At 35.4% G+C, this 17,780-nt stretch overlaps 1 protein-coding gene across 1 annotated transcript in view; it reads left to right on the top strand.

The window, feature by feature from the left end:
• The window catches only part of TBC1D15 (TBC1 domain family member 15), a 75,281-nt gene that overhangs the window by 28,373 nt on the left and 29,128 nt on the right, over positions 1–17,780 (top strand). Inside the window, exons 4-7 of the mRNA XM_062203217.1 lie at positions 2,952–3,090; positions 7,994–8,204; positions 15,148–15,250; positions 16,586–16,783. Of these exons, the coding sequence (XP_062059201.1) occupies positions 2,952–3,090; positions 7,994–8,204; positions 15,148–15,250; positions 16,586–16,783 (651 nt within the window). The remainder of the gene's footprint in view (positions 1–2,951; positions 3,091–7,993; positions 8,205–15,147; positions 15,251–16,585; positions 16,784–17,780) is intronic.

The raw sequence follows: 17,780 nt of genomic DNA, 5'->3' as shown, positions 1-17,780 counted from the left end.
CTCAGAGTATACTTCTACAATTTAATATAATTTTTTTTTATTATTTATAGCTAACCCTAGCTCAATGTCTTTCCCTAATCCACCATCTTTTGGAATCCAGGTTGCTTTTAATTACGTTGGGCAAACAAGGAGAGCTCCCTAAGAAATAACATCTGAGGAAAGACTTTAAAGTGTAACACTCTAGTTTATAATTCGTTTGTTGTGTTTCCCATATTTTTTGGCCTGTTTTCATTTATTATTTCTTTTAAAAAATTATTTACTTGAAAAAGAGGGAGAGAGACCTCCCAAGATAGGCACCCAGTGGTGGGGCAGGGTTGGGGGGAGAGTTGGTGGTGGTTAGATCTTTATCTGCTTATTCATTCCCCAAATGCCCTGGCCAGGGCTGGTCCAGAATGAGACCAAGAGCCAGGAATCCAGGTTGGGTCTTGCACTTGGGTGACAGGGACCCAACAGCTTCCTGAACCATCTCCTGCTACTGCCCAGGCATATATTTAACAGGAAACTGGAATGGAGAGTAGGGCAAGGACTTGAATGTAGGCACTCCAACATAGAATGCAGGTGTCTCAAGCTGAGGCCTAACCATTATGCCAGACACTTGCCCCTATTTCTTATTTCTTTCTTTTTTCTTTTTTTTTTTTTCTTTTTCTTTTTTACAGGCAGAGTGGATAGAGAGAGAGAGAGAAAGGTCTTCCTTTTTGCCGTTGGTTCACCCTCCAATGGCCGCTGCGGCCAGTGCATCGCACTGATCTGAAGCTAGGGGCCAGGTGCTTCTCCTGGTCTCCCATGTGGGTGCGGGGCCCAAGCACTTGGGCCATCCTCCACTGCCTTCCCGGGCCATAGCAGAGAGCTGGCCTGGAAGAGGGGCAACCGGGATAGAATCCGGCGCCCCAACCAGGACTAGAACCCGGTGTGCTGGCGCCGCAAGGTGGAGGATTAGCCTGTTAAGCCACGGCGCCGGCCCCTATTTCTTATTTCTTAATTTTTCTTACTCCTTTATCATATCTTTATGTTCTTACTAATTTTCTTTTTCCCTTATTAAAAATTATAGGAGAGATATACAAATATATTCCTGTTGCTAAAAGTTCAAATAATAAGTTGAAGTTCTTGCTTGACCAGAATCTTTTCCTTCCTCTGTCCTCGTTCAGTATATATATTTCTAGACCTTTATCTTTACATACATCTATAGTGTATTTGCATGTAGAATGGTTTACTTTCTTATGCATGTTTCTCATTGCATATGTTGTATTTGTTATAGTCCACACACTTTTTGCAACTCTCATTTTATTTACTATTTTGTGTTGAATATGCAGCCATGCTTTACTTAATAACAGGACTATGTTGGAGAAGTGTGTTGTAGGAATAGTGTATATTTACACAAATGAAGATTGTATAGGTACATCACCTGCTGTGACCTCTTGATCCAGTCAAGAGACATGGTAAATGTGATGGAGAAAGCTGTTGCTGGTGTAATAAGGCATACTGTCTTGCAGTAAACTTTTTAAAAGTGTGACAGTCATAAAAAGTAAAGTAAATACATAACTAGTAACCGTTCCATTTATCATTATCAAGTATTATGTACTGTACAGGATTGTATGTGCTGTAGTTTTATACAGCTGATAGAACAATGAGTTTATTTAACCAGCATCACCATAGACATGTGAGTAGTGTTCTATACTATGGCATTTTGAGACTACAAGATCACTTGGTAATAGGAATTTTTCAGCTGCAGTGTAATGTTCTGGGACCACCATCATAGATACTGTCGGACATTTACTGGAAATGTTGTATGGCACATAATTAAATGTATACATTTTAACATGTATCATTCATATGATTACTATCTAGTATTTCCTTGGATATCCCTTAGTTCATTTGTTCCATTGCTGGACATTAGAATTTTTTCAAGTTTATACTATTAAACAAAGGTGCAATGAAAATCCTTGCATTTGCTTATTGTCTGCATATGTGAGTCTTTTTCTAGATGATGAAAAGAGTTGATGTGGTTAAACACTTGCATATTTTAAATTTTTAGTAAGTATGCCCAAATTGCCCCTTCTAGTGCTGTTGAGCATCTTCATCAATGATGGGAGATAGTCCATTTTCTCTCACTCTCTTCCATATATGATAGTATTTTTTAAATTAAATTGGGTAAAAAAAATAGAATTCTTATTTTATTTTTCTTTGTTACTGATGTTGGACATCTTTATATAGGTTTCTGTTTTTTGGGGGGAGGGAGACTTACCTATTCAAACTATTGCTTTTCTGTTTTGATATTAATCTATTTCTAATTAAATTGGTAGGAATTGGTTTGGATGTTTTTCTTTTGTTTTTCAAAAGCGTTTTATCGCAGTCTTGCTAATCTTTATGTGTGATGTCGTTTGCTGTATAGAAGTTAAATGTTTTGATTTAGTCAAATTATTAATACTGCATTTTAGACTTTTGGTTTTTCTTTTGAAAGTGAAAGTTCTGTAGAACTATATACTTAGTTATGCTGTTTTTAGCTCCTTTTGATTGCCAGTGAGAAAACACAGCTATTTTCCTCAAATTGCTGACTCTGTTGGATGGGAGCCTTTTGTAGTAGTTCTCTTGCCACGCTATGGCTCCTGTAGTTTTAGATTTCACAGTGGCAAAGTAGGATGAAGAGGAAAAGAGATGAAGCTTTTATTATGAAAGTCAAAGCATTTCCATAGCCTACAGATGACTTTTGCATGTATTTTTTGGGGGGGGGGGATCTAACTGAAAGGGAGTCTGGGTAAGTTTTTATGAGGTTTTTTTTTTTTTTTGGTAAATATGAGCAAGGGAATAAAGGATAAGAAAGAGTATCTGGTTTTCCTACTAGTGATGTCTGCCACAACCCACAAAGTTTAATTTAGTAGAAATGGAGGAGATGTTATAGATTCAAATGAAATTCCAGTTTTAGACTTTACATATTTTTGTTGTAATTATTTTAGGACTCCAGTTCTGTTGTAGAGTGGAGCCAGGCCCCAAAAGAAAGAGCTCATCGAGGATCAGAATATCTGAACAGTTATGAAGCAGAGTGGGACATGATTAATACAGTTTCATTTAAAAAGAAACCACATACCAATGGAGGTAAGAACTAAATCTTGAAATCTTAAACTGATTTGCTATAATATACTAATAAACAAGAGTGAAAGAAAATAAAATTGTTTAATGTGCCTCCATTAGAAGGATGATTTGTTGCTTTGATTAATTTGTATAACTCTCAAATTTTAATTATATTCCTTTTCCATCTCTTGTTTGTTGTTCCTATTTTGTAGTTATTAATGGCAGAAAATAGAAACACTTTTAAAAATTGTTTTGGCTGTCTTTCATGCTCATTTTTCCAAATCTAGTAAAATTTTAAAAATCATGCTATTTCATCTTAAAGCACCAGGGGGAGATGGAGTACATTACTATTTACTAATTTTTGTGCTGTTTGGATTTTCAAAGTTCATTGCAGTCTCCCCTTTATATATGTTAAGTGACCATTTCCTTTTCCATCTGTATTTTAATTTATATTTGTTATGTGGTGATTATCTATGTGTGATTAATAGTAAAGACCTGAGCTAATAGTACAGACATGCTTGTAGATTCTAGTTCACATGAGAGATACAGCTCATAGAATGTAGAACTCACATACTACCACAAATATGCTGTAGCAAGTTGTTCTGTGATGCAACCATTCTATTTGTGGATCTCTTTCTAAATATTGAATATTTATGTAGTTAAAATGTTAATATTTTGTTTATTCCTTTTGTGTTTTGAAAAGGTATTTTCTATCTTAATAATTTTGTTCTGAATTAGGAATTAGCCATGTTTACTCATTCAAAAAAATGAGCAGCTATTGCTACATTTATTTTTAAAGATTTATTTATTTTACTTGAAAGTCAGAGTTACACAGAGAAGGAGAGGCAGAGAGAGAGAAAGAGGTCTTTCATCTGCTGGTTCACTCCCCATTTGGCAGCTGGAGCTGTGCCGATCCGAAGCCAGGAGCCAGGAGCTTCTTCCAGGTCTCCCATGCGGGTGCAGGGGCCCAAGGACTTGGGCCATCTTCTACTGCTTTCCTAGGCTATAGCAGAGAGCTGGATCAGAAGTGGAGCAGCCGGATCTTGAACCAGTGCCCATATGGGATGCTGGCACGGCAGGTGGCTGCTTTACCTGCCACGCTACAGCGCCGGCCCCACTACATTTATATAGATAAAATTGTTATAAGTAAAATTGATTTTCATGTTTGGCCTGGTGAATCATTCTCATACTCAAAAGTTTGTATTTTATCATTTCTAATAAACACTAGCATTTAAGAAGTAAATAATAATTCATTTTTTTTGATAATGATGAGTTTGGACATGTGCCTGTCGTGTGTGTGTGTGTGTGTGTGTGTCTGCTGTTTCTACTGAAAGGGTAGATTCTTCCCAGAACCAATGCAGGGTATCAAGGAAAGATGAAACCACAGGATTTTACTGTCTGTGACTTGTGAGGTGGTTTTTGACTTTGCTAGATTAGATATTCAGGATTGTTGTATGTGAATTGTATTTTTTATTTGTTGCTTAATATTCTTAAAGATGAGAGAGGCCATAGGAATGAGTGAAAGGGGTGAGTTTTTAAAATTTGATAGCAGAAAGAAGCATAACATGGATGTGAAAGACATAATCTCGCAGTAAAGATTTCTTGGGACTCATGCTTCTCTGCCTTTTCTGCCCACGGAAGTCACCTGGGGAGGTTAGGTTTAAAAAACAAAGAAAAAAACCCAAAATCAGACTCTGGAAATGGAGCCTGGGTATCTGCATTTTCCAGAAAGTCTTTAGGTGATTTTAACGCACAGAGTTGAGAGCTTCCATATAGTTGTGGAGCTTAGGGATAAACCACAAGTGTTAATACTGCTTATGTGGTTTGGCACGCAAGAGCGACTTTTAAGGGAATAGACTTTATTTTGTAATTGTTAAGAGATTAAGTAGACATTTTCTAAACTTGAGGGTTTAGGATTAATTCTGATTCTGAATCAAACCCTCAAGCTTAGAAATTTCAAAGGTTTCAAATTTATGGCATTCTGAAATTTTCAAATTTCTGCCATTTTAAAATGTGTGCTTTTTTGTGTGTGTGTGGCACAAAGGGAACTTGGGACAAACTTGAAAAATTGACTATCAAAGACTTATTTAACTTTGTATTTCGTAAGACCACTTTATTTTTCATAATAGTTTCTACTGTTATATCCTTTATTTTCATATACCTAGTTAAATGTTTTGATAATTTCTTCCCAGAACCATAAAGATCACCATTATATTCTAGAAACGTATCCGAATGTTTTCTGTAATGTTAATTCTGTTCAGGATATATGGACACTTTCTCAACTGTTTGATTCTACCCTTCTGTTATTCAGTTTCCCTTTGTGAGTGTGGTGGAGATATTTTTTACATGTGTTTGGTAATATAATTCAGTAGAACTAATTTTATTTTCCTTTTCTTTAAGAAGAAAAAAGGAAATTTTGAATTAACTGTTGGCTTTTGTTAGTTTTCCTTTGTAACCATTTCTAGTTCTGGTTAGCTTTGGCAGCCAGCTCATTTGCAAATTGCATTTATGTTGACTTGTTTATTAATGCATTTATTCCATACCTCTTTTAGTACCTACTTTATGCTAATCACTAGGATACATCTGTGAACAAAATAAAGTTTCTGTTTTGGTAAATCTTGTATTTTAGTGAAAGAACTTGTAGAATTGACTTGGGCTGTTTCTCTCATCTTTGTCAGAGCTCTAAGTGAGGAAACACCTGAGGCATTTTCTCATATGTACATAGTGCTTAATATGTCTCATCTATTAGCAAGGGAAATCTGTGTAAAATGCTTGCTCTTGAATATGCACAAACTCCTGATAACTCATATAGTTTACCTGTGCTATTTAATGTTCTCCTTATGATTTTCTTGGGTTAGTTTAGATTAAATACTCAGAAGGAATTTAATATAAAACTGTCTATCTAATTTTTATTGCTGTTTATCTTTAAAACTATTTTTGTCTTTTGCAAAAGAGCTAGTTATACGTATTCTTTATAGATAGTCCAAGTGCATTCACACTTAAATGATTCATGAATAAGTTGGAATTCTAGAACTGTTCTCAGTTTGAGATCAGCTTGAGGTTAGTGGTGTTATGAGCTCTATAATGTAAAACCAATGAAACATTCTATAAAGTGAGCACATAGTACTTAATTTACTACCAGCCTTAGTTATCTATGACATTATTATCTAAACAGGTATGGAAGCCAAACAGGTCAGTATCTAAGGAGAAATTGCTTTAGCCTTTCCAAACTTTCTTCAAGTGATTCTTGTTAAAGTGTCCATGAAAAGGTTATGGTGTCTGTATTCCTTACATATAGAGGTCTTTGTAAGCTGTAGATTGTGCTCTGTCAGTTTAGGAGTTGCTGGAGATTATGGAGATAGCTATAGGGTTCCTGACTGTTTACAAAGGTGACATATATCAAGGCCAATACTGATCTGTATTTTGATTAAATCTTGTAAGTAGCTGTTTCTCAAGTAATTTTTCATTTTAGAATTGGTAATGTGAGATGTAATTAAAGTCCTTAAGTAATAGGAAAACATGACACTTCTTTTTTTTTTTTAAGATTTCAGAGACATGAGTTAAATTAAGTGCAATAATTTAAATTATTGAAATAAATTGACATTTTAATTAGAAATAATAAGATATCAATAGCAAGAAAAATAGTAACATTTTTCCTTTTTTAAATATATTTTTGTTTAAATAGTTAACCTTTAAGTTGCTTGTTATCAGTTATGATAATGATCATGAACATAGAATTTTAGCTTCTATAAGCATACCAAAAACTCTGAAAGTGTTGCATTTTACATAACTATTGTTTGAACTGAGGTCTTAATTTTGTGAACATTAATTTAGCAAGAAGATTGAATATATTTAATTTTTTAAATGATTTATCTTTTTTTAATTTAATTTTTATTTTTTTGACAGGCAGAGTGGACAGTGAGAGAGAGACAGTGAGGAAGGTCTTTCTTTTTCCATTGGTTCATCCCCCAATGGCCGCTGCGGCTGGTGCACCACACTGATCCGAAGCCAGGAGCTAGGTGCTTCTCCTGGTCTCCCATGCGGGTGCAGGGCCCAAGCACTTGGGCCATCCTCCACTGCACTCCCAGGCCATAGCAGAGAGCTGGCCTGAAAGAGGGGCAACCAGAACAGAATCCAGCGCGCCGACCGGGACTAGAACCTGGTGTGCCGGCGCTGCTGGCGGAGGATTAGCCTATTGAGCCGCGGCGCCGGCCGAATATATTTATTCTTTTTGAAGTATTCACAGCTTGGTTATTTTTTCATCATCAATTCTCCCTTATTTAGTTTTTTAAATAAAATGTATGGTCACTCCATTTTTTTTTTAATATCAACATGCTTATTTTCATTATCAGTATAGTCTCCTAAAAATAATTACAAAAGTAGAGAATAAATTGAAGGTTTTTAAAAAAGACTCTCCAAGAGAATAATGCTCTTCTTATTTGTAGAGAGTGGAAAGATTAACATTTAATGAGTATTTGCTATATGCTTGGCCTATGTTAGTTGACAAGTATTGTCTCTTAATTCTTAGAATGACATTTGGAGGTAAGTATAATTATCTCCACTTTTCAGATGAAGAAACAGGCTGAGAGAGATTCAGTTATTTTCTCCAAATCATTCTGTTAGTAAGATGGTAGTGCTGCAAGTTGAATCAAGTGGGTTTACTTCCAAAGTCATGTTCATTTTTCGGCAAACCTTCTATTTTACATAGGGATAGCATTTTTTGAATTTGTGTATAGTGGAATAATTACTTAAATTTTTTTCAACAAAATATGTGTTGCCATTTCTAGTACATGTGGGAGCCTTAGTAACATGAGTGCTATAGGGGTTCCCTGTATTCAACAATACTTGTTATGCAGTCATGAAGAACACTGTCAGTGCCTTTTAAAAAGGTGAACAAAAATATTTTGCCCCACTTCTTGTTTTTAAGATGCTCCAAGTCATAGAAATGGGAAAAGCAAATGGTCATTCCTGTTCAGTTTGACAGACCTGAAATCAATCAAGCAAAACAAAGAGGGTATGGGCTGGTCGTATTTGGTATTCTGTCTAAAGGATGACGTCGTTCTCCCTGCTCTGCACTTTCATCAAGGAGATAGCAAACTACTGATTGAGGCTCTTGAAAAATATGTGGTGTTGTGTGAGTAAGTATCAAATTATTTTCTACTTATTGAAACTGGATTGTTGTGTTAATCCCAGCACAAACTTGTTGAGCAGCAGTGACCTATGTGCATATGAGGGCACAAGCTGCTTTGTTTTTCCTGGGAGACTTTTTCTGAGCAGTGACTGAATAAAATGTTGCCATCTTAGGAATTTGATTTTGAGACTTTATTACTATTTTAAAGAGAACACTAATATTTTTATGTTTAGATAAATTATAACACATAATAACTTATATATTTACTAATTTACCTTTCTATGTACAGTTATTTGTATTATTGGAATTTAGGTCAGGCAAGTCCCAGTTCTTCACAGACTTATTTATATGTTGGAAAACAGGGCCTTCTCACTTCCCAAAAATCTTGTCTTACATTTATATACCTGTGTACATCTGTACACCCACAGTCAGTGTTACTCTTACCAAATATTTTTTGGGTATCTTTAACATACTAAGCACTATGGTAGTTGCTTGATATACATAGTGAACAAAAGAGGCGTGTTCCTGATCTCTGAGAATGTACAGGCTTTTGAAGTATGCCAAGAAGTATATGGCAGCTGAAACTCAAGAGCTAAGATGGAGGAAGTACACAGGTGCTTTGGAACTTCCCAGGGAGGAGAAGAGGGTTATGTAATTTAGACTAGGGGTCAGGATCAAGGAAGACTTTCTGGAAGAAGTAGCATCTGAGGTTTGAAAAATGAGTGGACCATTAGCATGAAGGGGAAGGAGTTATTTAGAAGAAGGGATGTTTTAGAAGGTGGGAAACTCACAAGCATGACATAATCGCAGAACAGACTGTTTTGGTATTATAGGTCTGCAGAGTGGAGGGAAGTTAAAGATGAGGCTGAAGTTCTAAGTAAAGGACAGAGTATGAAGGATCTTGTCCTATTAGCAGGTAGTTCCATTCCTCCAGATGAGGTTAAGGTAGCCTGAAGTAGGAGAATGGCAGGCATAATAGAAGTACTAAGATACTTCAGGAAGTTCATGGAAGGTGGAATTAAAAGTTGGTTTTGTTGTGAAAACATTTTTGAATCCTTGTATCATTTTTTCATAATACACATTTTCCATGAGTTTTTTGAACTTCATACTTCATTGGAGAACTATGAAGATTCGATTTGAGGATAATTAGATACATAGAGATAAGAAGGGAGAAGTTGAGGTTTTTAGCTTGGGGAAACCATAGGATGTAGTTACTGTCTTCATTAATAATGTCCTCACTGGTCAGCATTGTGGATAGCAGGTAAAGCTGCCACCTGTGATGCTGGCATCCTATATGAGTGCCAGTTTGTGTCCTGGCTGCTCACTTCCTATCTAAGTCCTTACTAATGGCTTGGGAAAAGCAGCCGAAGATGACCTAAATATTTGGGCCCCTGCCACCTACGTGAGAAACCTGTATGAAGCTCCTGGCTTAAGCCTGGCCCAGCCCTGGCTGTTGTGGCCATTTGGGGAATGAGCCATTGAAGGGAAGATCTGTGTCTCTCTCTCTCTCTCTCTCTCTCTCTCTCTCTCTCTCTCTCTCTCTCTGTAACTCTGACTCAAAATCTATCTTAAAAAAAGTTCTCACTTTACTATAGTAGAGTTTAACACTGTGCCTGAATTTAGATTGTGTAAGGCTAAAAGTTGGAAGATTTTGAGTATCTTTTCTGGCAAGATGTTCTCCCTTGCTATGTTGATTATCTCTGTCTGACATTAGGCATTTGGTTTCATACCAAGAAGTATAAGAAAGTCAGGCCTGGTTTATGGTAATTGGGTCTTGATCTTGAACTCGAAGCTGTGAACAGGTGACCATTGAGGGATTTCAAGAGAGATGGTATAATGATTGGAACAGAAGGTTACTGTATGTGAATTATCAGTTGTTAAAGACTTGTGGGTTTTAGCACCGTAATAAGCTCAGTTTCAATCAGTGTTCTGACAGACTGAAGAAGGAACTCATTTGCACTGAGACTGTTGATTAAAGCATAAGGTCAAAGATGAGGGAAGTATGGTAGTCCCTCTGTTTTTTTTTTTTTTTTTTTTTTTTTTTTTAGATTTATTTATTCATTTTAAAGTCAAGAGAGGGAGAGACGGAGGTCTGCCATCTGCTGGTTCACTTCCCAGGTGGTTGCAATGGTCAGAGCTGGGCCAGGCCAACGCCAGGGGCTTAATCTGAGTGTTCCATGTAGGTGGCAGGAGCCCAGACAGTTGGGCCATCTTCTCCTTTCCCCAGGCCAACAACAGGGAGCTGGATTGGAAGCAGAATAGCCAGAATACAAACTGGTGCCTATATGGGATACTAATGTTAAAGGCAGAGGCTTAATCCACTATGCCACAATGCTGCCCCCCACCCTTCCCCTGTATTCTTACTGGTAAGATCATATTTAGACAAATAGGCTTAGTTTTAAGCACTGCATTTTTTTTTAAACTTTTATTTAGTAAATATAAATTTCCAAAGTACAGTTTATTGATTACAATGGCATTCCCCCCCCATAACTTCCCTCCCCTTGTACCCCACCCATCTCCCGCTCCCTCTCCCATTCCATTCACATCAAGATTCATTTTCAGTTATCTTTATATACAGAAGATCGATTTAGTATATATTAAGTAAAGATTTCATCAGTTTGCACCTACACAGAAACACAAAGTGTAAAGTACTATTTGAGTACTAGTTATAGCATTAATTCACATTGGACAACACAGTAAGGACAGATCCCACGTGAGGAGTAAGTACACAGTGACTCCTGTTGTTGACTTAACAATTTGACACTCTTGTTTATGGCATCAGTAATCTCCCTAGGCTAAGCACTGCATTTTAAATATGCTAATTATACTGCATTGAAGAGATAATCATTGTAAGGAGAGTGATAAACATGGTTTTATGAAAAATGTTTGAAGGGTGTGAGAGTTTAACTTGAAGAGACCCAGCACACATTAAGTAAAATTTGAGCTTCTTCCTGTGGTCAGTGAGAGCCTACTTTTAGTTCTGTTTATTTCTTGAACCTCATTTCATGCCACTGTCTTCCAGCCACATAGTTTTTTTTTTTTTTTTTTAACCAGTTTCTAAAACCTTTTAAACTTTTTTGTCTTTAGATGCTCTATGTATATTGTCTCATCTTCGTGGAATATTCTCCTTTTAAGATTCCTTAGGAATCTGTTTTATATCAGAGGGGCTACCTTAGCTTGTCTCCTTTCCCATCTAATGTAGGTGCCTGCCTCTCTTCTTTCTCTCATCTCCTTGTTTTCTCATTTCATGGCACTTAACATAAAGAGGTAATATTGTCTGTTTACTTCTTCTGTGTTCTACTTTAGAATGCAAGGGAATTCATACATCTTGTTTTTATTTCTTGCCTTATTCCTAATCATGGTACCTGGTTCATTGTAGGTGATAAAGAAACATTAGGTGAAAGAATAAGTGGCATGGTAGAAGATCAGTTTGAGAACCAATTTTGAAAGAGTTATTATGAGAAATAAATTATAAATTTGTATAACTCCAAAGAGAAATTAGGAGTCTAGGTGGGTTTAAGAATAGTATGGACAACAACTTAGGCAAGTTACAGGGTTATGTGTTAATTTGTTTCCTTTTCTGAACTTGTGAACAAATGAGAAGTAAATACGATTTAGAGATGGTGATACAAATACCATTACTAGTGAGGCTTAAACGTGAGAACTCAATAATTCACTCCCAAATTAATTTCGAACTCATCCAGTTATTGTCACTTCCGGACAACCCCGGGTGCCTCCAGTGAAGACATTCTGCTTGCTACAAGAGTGAAAGCAGAGCAGAGAACACCTTCTCTGTTGGCAGACAGATCCAAGAGAAGGGGTGAACCTGGAAGAGGGTATGCCAAGCATGCACCTTACTCTCTTCCAGTCTCTGCAGACAGGTCTCTGGGAGGGAGAGTTTCTTGAGAAGTGCTTATTTCTATTGGCATACATGAAGCTTTGGGAAATGTAGCCCTCCCTACGTAATTTTTCATTCAGAAACTTTGTTTTTAAGATCCTGCTGTGTATTAGATAGGGTAGTGGTACTTCCTGGAAAGGTAGAAGTAATCAAAAAAGATCATGTCCCTTGTCTTCATGGACTTTTTAGTAATAAACATTCATTAAATAACTAAGATTTCAGCTGTAGTAAGTGCTCTGAATAAGACATATATTGCACTATAAGAACGCACAATGTAGGGTTTTTTTGTGTGCAGTAGTAATTGAAACTGGGGGAGAATGAAGTCAACCAAGGGGAGGATAAAGTGGGACCAGATGAGCATTAAGGGTTTAATTGCAGTCTTTAGTGTTCTGGTCAAAGGGAAAAAAAATCATACAGAGGGAGACTGACCTGTACACTTTATTTTCTTCCTGTTGGACTTCATTATTGTTTACTCTGTGGCTATTATTGGGGGAAGAGATAGTTGTCTGAAGTGACTATTTCAAAAGCTACTTGCCTAATTTCAGTCACTTCTTTGTATATTCTCCTGTGACACTAGGGGGGTTGGTTTACTTTCTACACACTGTGGATGGTGGCTCAAGTAGTTGGGTTCCTGCCACCCACGTTGGAGACCTGGGTTGAGTTCCTGTCTGTGCCACCCTGCTAACCCCTTCTGACCCCCCCAGCCTTGGGAGCATTTGGGGAGTGAATTAGTAGAAGACAACATTCTGTTTTGCTCTGTTTTTCTTTCTCAAATTAAAAAAAAAAAATGAGCCACAAATATATTTGTCTAACCAAGTTTCTTGCCAGGAAATGAATAAAGCATATTGGTTCCTTTAAATTATTTAGTATATTGGGCCATTTTTCCATTATACATATTTATCCAAGTGGTAACACATTCACCCCGAAAAAGCCAATTGGTTGTGTCATTATATAGCATCAACCATTTACAAAATTGGATTCTACTTCAAAAATTTTGTTCCAAATATCCTGTACCTATTTTTAATTTAATTTTTATTGATACCCTTTACAATGCTATTTTATTTCTTCAGCTTTAAATATTAAGCATTCTTAATAACAATATAAAATAGTTACTGCTCCATCTCAGCACACATTGTTCAGTTTAGAGTTTGTGTGTTCTAAGGTCTTTGGGAGATACTGACTCCAAAGCCTGAGAATTTGCAAGAGATATACTTCTGTTGTGTTAAACCATGGTTTTCTTTAAAATCTTCTGTAGGTTGTTATGGCAATTAACTGGTTAGCATTCTTAAAAGTTTTTCTTACTGCTGCAGTGAGTTTGAGTATCTTGAATAACGTTAGGACGAAAGGTCAGTTTCTCAGAATAAATGTCTTTGGATTGATCAGTGCACTAACTGGGCAGGTAGGAACATCATTGTAATAATCAGAAGTGGCAGTGTTCCTTTTAGTGAGCTTTGCAATTGCCAACCAGTGTGCTGCTTGTCCCTTGATGTATGTTTTTACGTTTTGCTGATATTCTTCAGCGCTGTGAAATGTCTTTGTATCTCTTCTTCTAGAGCTTGCTCTCAATTGCTGTTACAGACTATTGGTATTGGTTATGAAAAACAAAGTGTTTCGTTTTTAGAGTATTTGTGATTGCTCATTGGAAAGACAGTAATTTCTTCTCATTCTCAGTTTAGTGGTTACTGTGAGCTCAGGTAGCTGAAGGTTGCGTATTTGTTGCTGGCTACATGCATAAGCATTATTTGGATATTCATGATTACTTTTTACTTGGGTTTTAAAGAAATAATTTGACTTAGTTTATTGTTAGAAACAAAATAACCACAGTAGCAGCAGCACTGTGCTAGGAAAAACAAAACAATTTTTGTTCCTGGGTTAACCTCTTTCATGATGCTACATCTAAGTTGACCTAACATTTAAAAAAGAAAAAACATTGGAAAAACTATAAATCTTCATCTTAAACATCACCACCCCAAAATGTTCAGGAGAACATTTTTAATAAAAATGGAATATCTTATAAAGTTTTATTTTTTCCTCTGTGCAATGAGTCAATCTCAGCTCCATTTAGAAAGCCTAGGGGCTTATTAGCTATGATTGTCTCTAGATGGAATGTTGTTTCTGGCTGTAAGAGTAAGATCCTATTTTGGATTTCATATCCCCTCCAACATTACTGTTGCATCCTTAGGTTAGAATTGAGAAGAGATAACTGTTATTAAAGATTTTATCTGAAACATTTATAATAGAGGTGTGTAGCACCAAAATAACATTTAATTTTTATTTTAAATAGAAAAGTTATAAATTTATTATAGCTGAATTACTGTCATAAAATTTATTGAATAGAAGGAAGCCTGGATAATTAGTTTGATTACTTGAAATTAGACATTTATTTGGAAAGCATTTTATGTATTCTGTAGTTACTAAGAAGTGTGGGGAGTGACTTGCATCCAGAGCTTAATAAGCAAGAACTAAAAACATATTATCTGAGCCATACATAATCTGATTAAATTTATTCATTTGTGTATTTGTAGTTGTGGTTAGCATAACTAATGACCTGTACCAAATAACTTTTCTATCTTGCATTTTTAATCTTCTTGTAATACCATCAGGCTGTGGAATGAAGTTGGAAATCATTTCAAAAGAAGACACATTTTCCTTTGTAGTATTTATTATATACTGATGAATCCTAAAGTATGTTTTGGCTTTAGTTTTTATGCTAGTAAAATCAGATGTATTGTAGGCCCTTCTGTTTCCATTTCTAAACAAGAACTGGGATTCATTACTTCTTGGGTTTACGTAAAATAAAAGTACACTTCATGTTTGATATTTGTTACATAAAATTTATTAACTTAGTATTTGTTAATTTGGTATTTCATGTATCATGTAGGTTTAGAGCTCACTGAAGTATTTGCTAATGTATTATTGGGTAACTTCTCAATCTGGACATTAAAAGTTCTCTTTTGTTAGGAAAAGTAACACTGTTAGTTATTGTTCAAATAGTGTGTGATGTCCTGTGCTAGTATTTTCTACAAATCCCTCTCTTTTTTTTTGGTTACAGATCTCCACAGGATAAAAGAACACTCCTTGTGAATTGTCAAAATAAGAGTCTTTCACAGTCTTTTGAAAATCTCCTTGATGAACCAGCATATGGTTTAATACAAGTATGTTTCTTACTGTATTAAGCTATTAGTTTAACTCCATTATTTTATATACCTTCTACTTCCTGGTTTCAAGGATGACACAGAATGAGGCAGGTGTTTGTGTGAGTGTGTGTGTGTGTGTGTGTGAGCTTTATAGAACTGTTCTCTAATTTTATAAAAACAGTGCTATGTTCTATATTATTTGCAGGACTTAGAAGTTTCCTTGGTTCTTTTTACTCCTAGGGCAGTTTTTCCTTTACCATAATACTGGACATCGGGTAGATTTTAGTTTTCATAGTTTTTTTTGACTAGGTGAAGTATCACAGGGTAGTCTACTTTGAAATCAACTTAGGAAGAAATCTGGTTTGAATCATTACCATTTTAGTTGATTGTGTTGGAGTCATGATAATCAAATTCTCCTGAAAGTATTTGAATGTGTTCTTAGATTTGGATAAAAATGTATCTTTGACACAGGCGTAAGTTCATTCAAATTATTATGTAAAGTATGAGGTGGTTGTTGATTCATTTATTCATCCATGTAGCAAATGTCTGAGTGATTACAATGTCGCAGCTACTCTTGATTTTGAGGATGTAGAGATTAACAACATAAAGAGGGACCATTTTAGAAAAGAGGACTAGAGAACTAAATACTGTTGAAGATAAAAACTGAGGGAAAAGATTATTTATTTATTTACTTAATAAATAAGTTTATTTACTTATATAAATTAAGTATTAAGTTTATTTACTTAATAACTATTTTTGCTGAGTATGAGTGAGTAGGGAGTTACAAGTTACCTAGGATTTAATGGTAGAAAAGGTTTGCTTTTTTCTAGGACAGCACTATCTCAGAACAAATTATTCTGATTGGCATGATCTACTAGTATTGTAGTTTGATTAAAATACCAACCAATATCAATATATTATAAACTTAAATTTAGCTATCCAATATCTTTGTGTTAGACTAGTACAGTAGTGCACATTTCAAGAGCTATTTTTTGTTTGTGTGTGTGTGTGAAGACAGGACTGCTAGACAGAAGAAAGCTGTTGTGGGCCATTCACCACTTGAAAGTAAGCACTGCATATATTTCTGGTATATGCAGATTGAATGAAGGCTGCAAATCATTTATCAGTTCAATCAGTAGCATTAACTTGCCACCTGTGCTGTTTTAACCAAATGAAAAGTTGGCTTAGAAAATTTAAATTTTTCTTTTTAGAAAAAAAATTTGAAGATAATCTTAGAATATCCTGTTTAGTTCTGATTTCTCTCCTTGTGAAAAATTTTGCCTTTTAACCCATGGTGAAATACTTTTATTCTTTATTTGAATTAATGCTAACATTTTTCTTCCTGCAACATAGAAAATTAAAAAGGATCCTTATACAGCAACTATGGTAGGATTTTCCAAAGTCACAAACTACATTTTTGATAGTTTGAGAGGCAGCGATCCCTCTACACATCAACGACCACCTTCAGAAATGGCGGATTTTCTTAGTGATGCAATTCCAGGTCTAAAGATAAATCAACAAGAAGAGCCCGGATTTGAAGTCATCACAAGAGTAAGTGGATATCTATATTAATGTAGTATTCTATTTTGACAGGAGAATGTGTACTGAGTGCTATAGAAAACTGAAACTCAATTTTAGTGATACAGGTCTGTTTCCCATAATCCTTCTTAGAGCATTTCGCTGACTTACAGGTTTGATCTGACAAATAATGTGTGTCTTGCCACCAAATTCTTGGTGTGTTTTCTGTCTTATGCTTTGTCTATATTAATGTATCTCTATCCTTTGAGCCTTTTGATAATAGTGAACATGCTGTTGCATTTGAGTACATAGCAGTGAGTGAATAGTGGTCTTTGCCTGCTACCTCTTAGTTCTGTCCCTAATTTGCTTTTTTTTTTTTTTCAGTAGGTGTCAGAGCTGTTAGTTGGTTTATTACTTTAGGGCTTCTGTTTTCCTGTAAATCTTCAAGTAAGGAAGTCTTTGGTCTCAAATTTTATCAAATTTTTATGCTCAACAAAACTTCTGAATGTGCTACAATTCTTCACTTGTACATTGTTAGACAATTATATTTAAATTATAGTACTTAATTAAAGGACTTATCTTGCAAATGGTATTTTTAAAATTACTAGCATCTGTTAATTGAATGAAAACCTGTCGAAACTGCAAAGTAGAACTAATGGGTCATGAATCAGTTCTGAGAATAAAATTGAATGAGCTTCAGTTTGGAAGAAAGCTAGTTTTTGAATATGATTAATGGAATAATTGTGTTTTCTCTTAAATAATCCCACATACCATTTGGTTTAAAGTTTATTACAGAATTTACATGTTGTATGTTTTGTGCTTATGTGATTAAAACCTAAAATAGTAGAGAACATTCATTTTAAAATACCAAATGTTTTTAGTCTGTGAGATTTCCTATCTATGTATTTGTGACCTAGTTGTGTATTTGGTAGAAGAGGAGGTAGATATATATACTGCTAACTATTATAGATTATAAACGAAACACTGGCAGATGAAGATACTAGTATTAGAAGTTATATCTCAAAAATAG

This window comes from Lepus europaeus, chromosome 10 (assembly GCF_033115175.1).
Source record: "Lepus europaeus isolate LE1 chromosome 10, mLepTim1.pri, whole genome shotgun sequence".
In the NCBI taxonomy this organism is placed as follows: Eukaryota; Metazoa; Chordata; class Mammalia; order Lagomorpha; family Leporidae; genus Lepus; species Lepus europaeus.
This window is presented reverse-complemented; position numbering and strand designations above follow the sequence as displayed.